At 43.8% G+C, this 12,202-nt stretch overlaps 1 protein-coding gene across 1 annotated transcript; it reads left to right on the forward strand.

Annotated features, from left to right (window-relative positions):
- The first annotated feature begins 3,865 nt into the window (after positions 1-3,865).
- actb2 (actin, beta 2) lies at positions 3,866-7,814 on the forward strand. Its single transcript, XM_034189953.1, has 6 exons — positions 3,866-4,017; positions 5,200-5,329; positions 5,577-5,816; positions 6,264-6,702; positions 6,794-6,975; positions 7,063-7,814. Exons 2-6 carry the CDS (start codon positions 5,207-5,209, stop codon positions 7,204-7,206), a joined length of 1,128 nt encoding a protein of 375 aa, XP_034045844.1. The 5' UTR covers positions 3,866-4,017; positions 5,200-5,206; the 3' UTR covers positions 7,207-7,814.
- The last annotated feature ends 4,388 nt before the right edge of the window (positions 7,815-12,202 follow it).

Consider the following 12,202-nt stretch of genomic DNA (forward strand, 5'->3'; position numbering starts at 1 on the left):
CTCGTGGGCATGCGAGAGTTTTTTCACACCTGTCGGTTACGTCATTCGCCTGTGGGCAGTCTTTGAGTGAGGAGTCGCCCAGCCTCTCGTCGATTTTTTCATTGTTTAGGAATGGCTCAGAGACTGCTGCTTTGTTTGATAAAAATTTTTTCAAAAGCTGTAAGGCACAACTGAGTGGACACCATTCGATAAATTCAGCTGGTTTTCGGTAAAAATTTTAACGGCTGATGAGAGATTTTGGTCTGGTAATGTCGCTTTAAGGACGGCCCACGGCGCCTGACGGCGATCTGCGCTTCGAGGCGGCAGCGTCTCGCCGTTTCAAGTTGAAAACTTACACATTTCAGGCTCTGTTGACCCAGGAAGTCGTCAGAGAACAGAGAACTTTCAGAAGCAGTCGGCATGAGGAGTTTATTCGGACATTCCATTGTTAACGGACATTTTGTAATGAAAGAACGTGCGGGCAGAGTCGCATGTCGGGCCGGACCAGACCGCGGGGGGTCGCGACAGGAAAAACACCTCCGTTGGAAACCTTAACAGGCAAGTTGGAACATGCCCACGCTGTTAAACAATTTCTCAGTTACTCACTTGTTGAAAGCCATTAAAAGCCGCCTGAATTTTACAAATGGTTTTCAACATGGAGGTGTTTTTCCTGTCGCAGCGCACACAGATTTTCCGCGCACGTCTTTCATTACAAAATGTCCTTAAACTGGAATGTCCACATAAAGTCCTCATGCCGGCCTCTTCTGAATCTTCTCTGTTCTCTCACGACATCCTGGGTGAATTAAGCCTTAAATTAGGATGTTTTCAGCCCGAAACAGGCTGACGACGGCGCCTGGAAGCGCTGCACGACCTCCTGCTCCGTGGGAAGTCCTTACAGCAACAGAAACACCCCATAATCTCTCATCAGCCGTTAAACTTTTCACCGAAAATCAGCTAAACTTCTCGAATAGTGTCCACTCGGATATTCCTCACGGGTCCAGAAAAAATTTTGATAAAGCAACGCGCGCCGTCTGGAGCAGCATGTGAAACAAAGGAATTCAGCCGAGAGGGCTGGACCACATCTCACTCAAGGCCTGCCCACAGGGAAATGACGTCACCGACACGCGTGAAAAAACTCACGCATGCCCATGAGGGTTCAAGCATGATTGGTGTAATCGCACGTCATTCAAATCCATATAGTTAAAAAAAAATAATAAAAGTGTCAGTTTCTTATCTAATACACCTCGTATATATATATACATACATACATACATACATACAACCCCTGGCAAAAATTATGGAATCACCGGCCTCGGAGGATGTTCATTCAGTTGTTTAATTTTGTAGAAAAAAAGCATATCACAGACATGACACAAAACTAAAGTCATTTCAAATGGCAACTTTCTGGCTTTAAGATACACTATAAGAAATCAGGAAAAAAAATTGTGGCAGTCAGTAACAGTTACTTTTTTAGACCAAGCAGAGGGAAAAAAAATATGGACTCACTCAATTCTGAGGAATAAATTATGGACTCATGAAAAACAAAAGAACGCTCCAACACATCACTAGTATTTTGTTGCACCACCTTTGGCTTTTATAACAGCTTGCAGTCTCTGAGGCATGGACTTAATGAGTGACAAACAGTACTCTTCATCAATCTGGCTCAGACTTTCTCTGATTGCTGTTGCCAGATCAGCTTTGCAGGTTGGAGCCTTGTGATGGACCATTTTCTTCAACTTCCACCAAAGATTTTCAATTGGATTAAGATCCGGACTATATGCAGGCCATGACATTGACTCTGTGTCTTTTCGCAAGGAATGTTTTCACAGGTTTTGCTCTATGGCAAGATGCATTATCATCTTGAAAAATGATATCATCCCCAAACATCCTTTCAATTGATGGGATAAGAAAAGTGTCCAAAATATCAACGTAAACTTGTGCATTTATTGATGATGTAATGACAGCCATCTCCCCAGTGCCGTTACCTGACATGCAGCCCCATATCATCAATGACTGTGGAAATTTACATGTTCTCTACAAGCAGTCATCTTTATAAATCTCATTGGAACGGCACCAAACAAAAGTTCCAGCATCATCACCTTGCCCAATGCAGAGTCGAGATTCATCACTGAATATGACTTTCATCCAGTCATCCACAGTCCACCATTGCTTTTCCTTAGCCCATTGTAACCTTGTTTTTTTTTTCTGTTTAGGTGTTAATGATGGCTTTCGTTTAGCTTTTCTGTATGTAAATCCCATTTCCTTTAGGCGGTTTCTTACAGTTCGGTCACAGACGTTGACTCCAGTTTCCTCCCATTCGTTCCTCATTTGTTTTGTTGTGCATTTTCGATTTTTGAGACATATTGCTTTAAGTTTTCTTCTTGACGCTTTGATGTCTTCCTTGGTCTACCAGTATGTTTGCCTTTAACAACCTTCCCATGTTGTTTGTATTTGGTCCAGAGTTTAGACACAGCTGACTGTGAACAACCAACAACTTTTGCAACATTGCGTAATGATTTACCCTCTTTTAAGAGTTTGATAATCTTCTCCTTTGTTTCAATTGACATCTCTCGTGTTGGAGCCATGATTCATGTCAGTCCACTTGGTGCAACAGCTCTCCAAGGTGTGATCACTCCTTTTTAGATGCAGACTAACGAGCAGATCTGATTTGATGCAGGTGTTAGTTTTGGGGATGAAAATTTACAGGGTGATTCCATAATTTATTCCTCAGAATTGAGTCCATATTTTTTTTCCCTCTGCTTGGTCTAAAACAGTAACCGTTATTGACTGCCACAATTATTTTTCCTGATTTCTTATAGTGTTTCTTAAAGCCAGAAAGTTGCCATTTGAAATGACTTTAGTTTTGTGCCATGTCTGTGATCTCATCATCTCTGTACATACTCTTAACACTTCAGGTCCAAAGAATTGGATTTAAAGAGGTCATATGCAGCATGTCTGAAAGAATTAAAGTGATATCCGTTTAAATCAATCTTAACATTATAAATGTATAATGCCATTTAACCCAAGACAAGCACATGATGCAGTCGAGCTGGAGGAAGAGGAAGTGTACGAGTGCAGCGCACAGCGCCAACACAGTTATGGCTTTGAATTTCAATGGAGCTGTCCATCTGCACTTAAATAAATGAGGACGAGAGGAAAGAATTTTGCACAAGTTCAAAAGGTAAACAGTGAGGTGTGGCGTTTTTTGTTTTTAGACACTGTAGTGACCAGCAATGTCATCATCAGTGCATCAAAAAGAAGAGGTCCCATATACCCCTGATCTTTCATAAAGTGGGATCAGCATTAAGGATTACTGAGAGATCCTGCTGACAGACAAACAGCAATGAAAACACTACACACACACACACACACACACACACACACACACACACACACACACACACACACACACACACACACACACACACGGGGAGTTTTGGCCTTGTGGTCGTACTCACGCCTCTCTGGCACTCCAGCTTCATCAGCCTGTGTGTGATTCCTACATTTTTTTTTTTAGACTGAATTTCAGAGCTGCTTTTTCAAAACAAGCAGTTAACACTTCTAACAGGGAATTCTGCCTCAATTTTTACACACGCAGTCACTCGACTCACATTTGCAGCACTCACATGAAATACGCCGGGTTCCTGCACAAAAGTGGCCACAGAACAGGTGCCGGGAAACACTTAAACACTTCAAATAAAAGAATAGAAGATATTTTAGCTTATCGGGTCTCACAACATCAATCCCGTCCCTTTTATTTTCTCCAATCCTTACCCATTACCCCCACCTCTCCAAATCGCGAGCGTTCAGTGCACCACAGCGTGCACGCGACGTGCCCCAGTGCATGACGCTCCACCAATCACAAGACAGAATTCCGAAAGTTTACCTTTTATGGCTCGAGCCGGGCATCTGACGGTGTATAAATGGCGCGCGCCCACAGTTAGCGGGTTCACTTAGAGCGTCGTCACACGCAGCTCGTGCGGGATATCATTTGCCTGAAACCGGTTCCCTTAAAGCGAAAAGTCCCCCCACCCAAAGGTAAGGCTGCTTGGCGTCTGCTATTCGACTACTAGAATGCGAGTTAAAATGTAAATTATAGAGTGAATAACGTCGTAATATGCTTATTTGCGCAGTCACTTTTTTTTAAATATACTAAAAGTGAGAAGCCACGCTGTTCTCTGTACCGGTATTCACCGGCTTTAAATGCTCATAATTATAATCCATCATAATTTAGGACACTTAAAGATGTTGACGGTTACAGGTGTAGAAGGCTTCTTTTGTAGCCGGCTTAAGGTGCTAACCCATAAAGGTCGTGATTAATTTGTCCTTCGCAGTATATCTGTACAACCTTTTCTTGATACTTATTTGTAATGTCTGTTCCAAGTAAGTAACGGTTCAGGTTTGGCTGGACCTGAATGTTGGCTGCATCCTTTGTGCTGCCGGCTCGGCGGGGTGTGACCTATTTTAGCATGTTAGCTTAGCCGCACGGCGCTAACGTCGCCCTTCAGATTTGCAGCAGTAACTTTCAATCAAGATGAAGGCTAGTATGAGTGATTCTATAGCCTTATTTAATTAAATGGAGTACTTTAAATGTTTCTTATTTCAAAGGGATGGAGTATCCGTCCTGAAAAGGAATATCCTGGGCAGAGACTACATGATTTTAATAATACTCTACGGTTATTAAAAAAAAAACTGCACTAGTCATTATAAAAAGGCGTGGCCTTCTTGGAAATTAAGTCAGTTTAATCTTCATGGCTCGCGTACAGGATTTCTTTTAATTACTATGTGCCGGTACTGAACATGTGAGTTAATGAAAAAAAAAGTCATTTTTGAGTCTAATAAGACAAAGTGCAATGAATGAGATGAGTGAGGTTGTGACGCAGCGTTGCTGACTGACAGCCAATGGGAGGTGGTTTCTGAGGCAGAGGGAGTGGTCGCGCTGTGCCGCGTGTGATGTCCGGCGTGCCGCTCATGGCTTAACGCTACCACTCTGGACGCGCACCACAGCGCCAGTAACCGCAAAGCTGCTCAAAACCAAAGCATGCCCTTATATGGTAACAAGAGAATGCAGTGCCACTTCCTTTTGTCTAGATGTGAATGTGCGGCACTCGCGCCACCTAGTGGCAAACCTGGGGAGCTGCAATATGACAGAAACAGGAAGGGAGCATTGTCACGTGGGTTATAGGAAGGCGTGGCTAATTTCCTCCATTGCTCCAACAGTTCAGCCATGGAAGATGAAATCGCCGCACTGGTTGTTGACAATGGATCCGGTATGTGCAAAGCTGGGTTTGCCGGAGACGACGCCCCACGTGCTGTCTTTCCCTCAATCGTTGGCCGACCCAGGCATCAGGTGAGCAATAGTTAACAGTTTGTAACACTACATAGGCATTAACAAATTTGCATGAAGCTTAAATTCTGCAGCATTACACTTAACTCAAACATCCAGTCAACAAGATTGGCATTTGTGGGATTAAAGCCAGGCTTGAGTAGATGGAAAATAAAGCCTGGCATGTGCATCCATGGCAGAAAGTCTGCCAATTAAACTTATGCTTAAACTACATAGTACATCAAAACTGATGCCAATCTTGAATCTTCAGGGAGTGATGGTGGGCATGGGCCAGAAAGACAGCTACGTTGGTGATGAAGCCCAGAGCAAGAGGGGTATCCTGACCCTGAAGTACCCTATCGAGCATGGTATTGTGACCAACTGGGATGACATGGAGAAGATCTGGCATCACACCTTCTACAATGAATTGAGAGTTGCCCCTGAGGAACATCCTGTCCTGCTCACAGAGGCCCCACTGAACCCCAAAGCCAACAGAGAGAAGATGACCCAGGTACACAGCTGTTAGTTTCTCAGGGCATGCATGATACTTGTAAAGGTCAATTTTCTGGTGTTTCCTTTCTCACTTTGTACTTCCTTCCTCTCCTTAGGACATCTCTCCTTTAAGGTCTATCATCAACAGGTGTTTTCTGTGTGCTTTGTTCCTGCACTTGTGACATTAAACAGTAGTCCTTAAACTTGCTATGAAAGGCCAAAAAGGTGTCATGTCTTCCCTGACAACACTGTTGGGTCAGTTTATTAGCCTTCTGTCTTGGCCTCCTGTGGAACAGGTTTAAGACTACTGCTCCAAATTTTAGCAGAGTTGGAAATGTGACTTGCACAAAGTGTGGAGGAATGATTTATGCACCTTTACTAATCACAGGCTCACTGCATGGATTGATTGCAGTGCTGATGACTTTATGTTGTGATTACTGATGTCAGATTTCTTCTCTTCAAACAGATCATGTTTGAGACCTTCAACACCCCTGCCATGTACGTTGCCATCCAGGCTGTGCTGTCCCTGTATGCCTCTGGTCGTACCACAGGTATCGTCATGGACTCTGGTGATGGTGTGACCCACACAGTGCCCATCTATGAGGGCTACGCCCTGCCCCACGCCATCCTGCGTCTGGACTTGGCTGGCCGCGACCTCACAGACTACCTCATGAAGATCCTGACAGAGCGTGGTTACTCCTTTACCACTACAGCTGAGAGAGAAATTGTGCGAGATATCAAGGAGAAGCTGTGCTATGTTGCCCTGGACTTCGAGCAGGAGATGGGTACCGCTGCCTCTTCCTCTTCCCTGGAAAAGAGCTACGAGCTGCCTGATGGTCAGGTCATCACCATTGGCAATGAGAGGTTCCGCTGCCCAGAGGCCCTCTTCCAGCCTTCCTTCCTTGGTATGTTTCCTAAAACTATTGTACTAAATGACTTTTTTTTTTTTTTTTTTTTTTTGGGGAAGTGCCAGTTGTGACAAAACTTTGTCCTCAGGTATGGAATCCTGCGGCATCCATGAGACAACCTACAACAGCATCATGAAGTGTGACGTTGACATCCGTAAGGACCTGTACGCAAACACTGTGCTTTCCGGAGGTACGACTATGTACCCTGGTATTGCTGACAGGATGCAGAAGGAAATCACAACCCTGGCCCCATCCACCATGAAGATCAAGGTGAGCAGATGAACCCTGATGCTTTCTAAGGAAATGTCAGTTTTTGCTCATGTAGTTGTGGTCTAATGGCTTGATGTTACTCTACAGATTATTGCCCCACCTGAGCGTAAATACTCTGTCTGGATCGGAGGTTCCATCCTGGCCTCTCTGTCCACCTTCCAGCAGATGTGGATCAGCAAGCAGGAGTACGATGAGTCTGGCCCCTCCATTGTCCACCGCAAATGCTTCTAAACAGACTGTCCTCCCCCCCCCAATAAAGCCCAACATCTTCAGCTCTGTGCAAAAACAACCACAACACATTTCATATACACTCAGGCGCAGAGCCTAGATGACAACTCATTGGCATGGCTTCAGTTATTTTTGGCGCTTGACTCAGGATTTTAAAACTGGAACGGTGACAATGAAGTAAAGTTAAAAAACCCCAGGTTCTGCAGTTGCATCTGAGGACTTAAATGTATACTTTGTTTTCTTTGAGTCATTCCAAATGTTTGTTAACTGCATTGTTTAACACATGATTCCAAATGTTAACTGCATTGTTCAGACATGTATTTGCCTCTGTGAAGGCTGCCCAGTGGTTGGCGAATACTTAAACTTGGTTGTAGTATCGCTTGTATGTAAATTATGTCTGGGTTTTTGTACTTTTCAGCCTTAAAAGAAAAAAAAAACTTGGTCGTTAATTTTCTTTTTGTTATGCAAACCCAACTGTGACCTCCTCCCCTCCCTGTTGGAGGTTCCATTCACCAGGGCGGTGGGGTAAGGAATCTTAATGAAGGGCACCAGACCAAATGGGGCCAACCTGTACACTGACTGAATCCCAATAAAGTGCACATGTGTTCCGATATCTGAGTCCTGTCTCTTGACTCAAAAGTAGGAACTATGAAATGTGTGGCTCATTGACTTGAAGCTTACGGCAACAAGGTATTTGTGCCCAACTTGGCTGAGCCAGCTACTATAATGGTTAATTACACATCAGCTACAGAAAAGCAAACTCGAGTGTAGGCGAAGTTGCTCTTACAACGGTGACTAGCAATACACAACGCTAGCTTTGCCTCTCTGGCAGGGATGCAATTTCCAAAACTGCATAAACTTGCTTCCCCATGTAACTACCAACTTCAAAAGTTCATCCAAAGGACACTCTTGGATAAAGGTAAACCAATAGCTAGAAATCAATTCTGTATATTGTGCAAAATCGTGGCTAGCACATCTTGCAGGTGTTTCAGTAACTTGCCACAGGTGGTAGACCTGATTTTAAGTTCCGACAGCTATATTGCATCAGCAAGGTCCAGTTTTTCACCAGTGGCTGGTTATATTCTACATGTACTTAGACATGGGGCAGAGTTAGAAGCCTTTGTCCACTTTGATAGCCATTGCAGTAATAACTTGTGTTCAGGTCTTGCTGAACTGTTGTATGGGTAATGTTAATATTGCACTAGTCTGGGATTTCAGCAATGACCATGTGTTGTAGCAGGTATGGAGTAAAAAAAGGTGCATATTAAATGTTTCCATACATCAGGTAACTCGGTGAGAGGAGTTGAGCTTTTACAATGTCAAGTTTCTAGATTTGATGCGGAAAGCCCATGTGGAGCTACATTTTTCCACACAAAACTGAAGAACTAGAATAACTGCATTGATGTCTATATAATCTTATGACTTCCTGTCCCGGAGCAACTCGGCCTGTATCCTGGCATCAGGGTCTGGTCCCAGTTTTTTTTTTTTTAATTGTATTCTGATCAACCAAAGGTGCTTGAAACGCCAGTAACTGCAGAAAATGAGACTAACCACAGCTGTATGTCTCAGTGTTCATTAAAATCTGTACAGCAAACAAAGTGAATGTTCAGAAAGGGGTGTGGCTTGTTTTCTTATTCTGCTGCTTTCTTTACTGTGACCTCACTCAGCTGAGGGGGGGGTAAAAGTTTGATCTGGTCATGTGTTAAGAAAATAAAAGAACAGCTTTAGCCAGTGGGCCTCTTCATATCAGTTGAGATCATGCGTTTGTTATGGGATCTTTTTTTTTATTATATTTGCTATAAAAATGTCTAATTTAAAAAAAAAACTTTCAAACGAATTATATATATCTCAGATACCTAGAGCTGATAAAAATAAAGATAATGCCAATAATCAATGCACAAAAATGTATAAAATTAATAAAAGACAAAAACATTTAATTAAATTTTAGGGGCTGCAATAAAAAATATTTCTATAATATCAAAAACTGGTTTATTTTGAGAAAGAGAGAGATGGAGTAAAGAAATGAGCTAAAGGGAAAAATGGATTATGAACAGAAAAATTAACAGTACAAATATTTGTGACATATGGTCATAATAACAAATATGTCTTTTGAAGTGAAACAGTGAGCTATATTGGTGTTAATAAAAATATAAGAATTTAAATCAGACCAGAATTTTGTTGAAACATACATTCAAAGACATTTTGTGTGTCAATATTCGTTCTATGCTACGGAAAAGTCCTTTGTAAAATCTCAGATTTTTCACTAATAGCATCAAACACAAATTTATCCCTCAAAGTGTTAATTATATGAAGTTTCCACCCTCCCAAAAAAAAAATAATTTGGGAAAAATAATTTTAACTAGCTTTGGCTTCGTCAAATCAGAACCTTCAGCGTGCACTGGGGCGGTTTGCAGCCGAGTGTGAAGCGTCCGGGATGAAAATCAGCACCTCCAAATCCAAGGCCATGGTTCTCGACCGGAAAAAGGTGCTTTGCCCTCTTCAGGTCGGTGGAGTGTCCTTGCCTCAAGTGGAGGAGTTTAAGTATCTTGGGGTCTTGTTCACGAGTGAGGGACAGATGGAGCGTGAGATCGATAGACGGATCGGTGCAGCATCTGCAGTGATGCGGTCACTGTATCGGACCATCGTGGTGAAGAGAGAGCTGAGTAGGGGGGCAAAGCTCTCGATTTACCGATCGATCTACGTTCCGATCCTCACCTATGGTCATGAGATTTGGCTCATGACCGAAAGAACGAGATCACGAGTACAAGCGGCCGAGATGAGTTTCCTCCGCAGGGTGGCTGGGCGCTCCCTTAGAGATAGAGTGAGGAGCTCGGTCACTCGGGAGGAGCTCGGAGTCGAGCCGCTGCTCCTCCACGTCGAAAGTAGTCAGTTGAGGTGGCTCGGGCATCTTTTCCGGATGCCCCATGGACGCCTTGCTGGAGAGGTGTTCCGGGCACGTCCCACTGGGAGGAGGCCCCGGGGAAGACCCAGGACACGCTGGAGGGACTACATCTCTCGGCTGGCTTGCGAATGCCTTGGGGTTCCCCCGGAGGAGCTGGAGGAGGTGTGTGTGGATCGGGAGGTCTGGGCGGCTTTGCTTGAGCTGCTGCCCCCGTGACCCGACTCCGGATAAAGCGGAAGAAAATGGATGGATGGATGGATGGATAGATAATTTTAACTAAGGAAGTGTTACAGAAAGTTTGTCACATCTTAGCCAGTAGATGGCAGTGAAGTCCCATATTTGTCAATTGAAGTCCCAGCGAGCAATTCATTCGTCAGCAGTGTCTTAGTGGTTGGCACTGTTGCCTCACAGCTAGAAGGCCTAAGGTTCATTTTCGATGAGGCTCTTTCTGTGGAGAGTTTGCATGTTCTCTCTGTGTGGGTTCTATCCGGATACTCCATCTTCTTCCCACTGAATTGAAAACTTTTCTCCAATGACTGCAAGGATAGACTCCAGGCCCCTGTGACCTTTAACTCGACTAAAATGAACAACTTCTTTACAACACAATACTAAAGCAATTCTCCAAATATAATTATAGCACATGCAACGTTTTATTGTTAACCTGTATTTTTGTTCATTTATGTCATACATTTATGTCATACACATAAATATCATGCATTTTTACTTTAACTACAACAGTTTATTTATTTTTTTGTTATTATTACTCATTAAATATCCTGATTCTACAAAAGTGGTTCACTTGCATGTATCTCTAAACATTCATTCCTTTTCTATACCCAATTTGTTATGTGTCGACACAGACTGAGGAGCGAACCTGCGTCAGACAGAACCCAGCGCTAAAAATAACCAGAAAGCGGTTCCAACAACAAAAACAATTTATTTTTCACCTGTGCCTAAATAAAATGTACAAAACCAAAACCAACGTCCTTCTGGAGGAGTGACTGCTGGCACGCTCTCCAGTGCCCGTAAGGAGAGAAGTCCGGCGCTCCTGGACCCACTACCACCAGACAAACACCCCCCAGGTGGACACGACAAACTGACTCTCTGTGAAGCAAAGAAGATGTGAGGTAAGTCAGCAGTTACAACAATATCTTTCAAAAGACACACGCTATCAGCAACACATTCAGGTCTGTACTTTTTATCTTTATGCAAATGAGCAGCTTCTCACAACAAGTGGAGGATCACTTATCCTGCACGCCACAGCAGTGAGAAGCAAGCTGCACAATTCTCATCACAATTCAAGTATACTATGTAACAAAACACCAAGTTACTATCAACAATTAGTCAAATACTTAATTACCTTTAATGTGTGCTGACAGCATGTGTCCTCACCCTTCCTTGCTTCACGGGCTCGATGTGTCAAACCCAGGCGCGGTCCTCAGCGTCTCACAAACGAACATCACAAGGTCGAGTTCCCGGCAGTTCTGCTTGAATCACACATGCCTTAAAAGCAGAACGCCATCCAATTATCTGCTTCAGCTGAAAGTCTTTAAGGTTGCATGTGAGCACCAGTCACAGGTGCTTCACATGATGTTGATGAGGGTGAGGATTCTTCAGCCAGCACCTTCTCCACAGACAAATCAGTTTCCATGCCACCTGAGGAGCAAAGAAAAGAAAAGAACACCAAAACATCCAGCCACACCCCCCAACACACAACAGTACCCCCCCATCAACGGGAAGCCTCCCGGCGACCGAACAGACCAGGCCCGAGAACAGCACCTCCCTCCGGGGTCCACGTCAGGAAGTAGACAGCACCACGCTCCCAAGGTCCACCACAGACAGCAGGACAGGCACCGCAGCTGAAAGGCCGGCTGGAATCAACAAAAGCCCCAAAACATACCCCAATACACTCCAACACACAGAAAAAAACATAAAACCCACCCAAAACCTCCCCAGGGGACCGTCCCATCAACCCAGGAAGAAAAGAAAAACTCCCAAACGCCAAAACCCAACACAGCCCCACAAACACAATACAAACAGAAATGCATAAAAGAAAAATAACAAACAACCCCCCCAGAATGACCTACAGAGTCCAAC

Source organism: Thalassophryne amazonica, chromosome 16, assembly GCF_902500255.1.
Source record: "Thalassophryne amazonica chromosome 16, fThaAma1.1, whole genome shotgun sequence".
Lineage (NCBI taxonomy): Eukaryota > Metazoa > Chordata > Actinopteri > Batrachoidiformes > Batrachoididae > Thalassophryne > Thalassophryne amazonica.

Excerpts from the sequence above, each read along its gene's own strand:
- actb2 (XM_034189953.1), top strand. The coding sequence starts at position 5,207 with ATGGAAGATGAAATCGCCGCACTGGTTGTTGACAATGGATCCGGTATG. Across the intron at positions 6,703-6,793 it reads CTTCCAGCCTTCCTTCCTTG|GTATGGAATCCTGCGGCATC; the intron begins GTATGTTTCCTA and ends CTTTGTCCTCAG. Across the intron at positions 6,976-7,062 it reads CATCCACCATGAAGATCAAG|ATTATTGCCCCACCTGAGCG; the intron begins GTGAGCAGATGA and ends GTTACTCTACAG.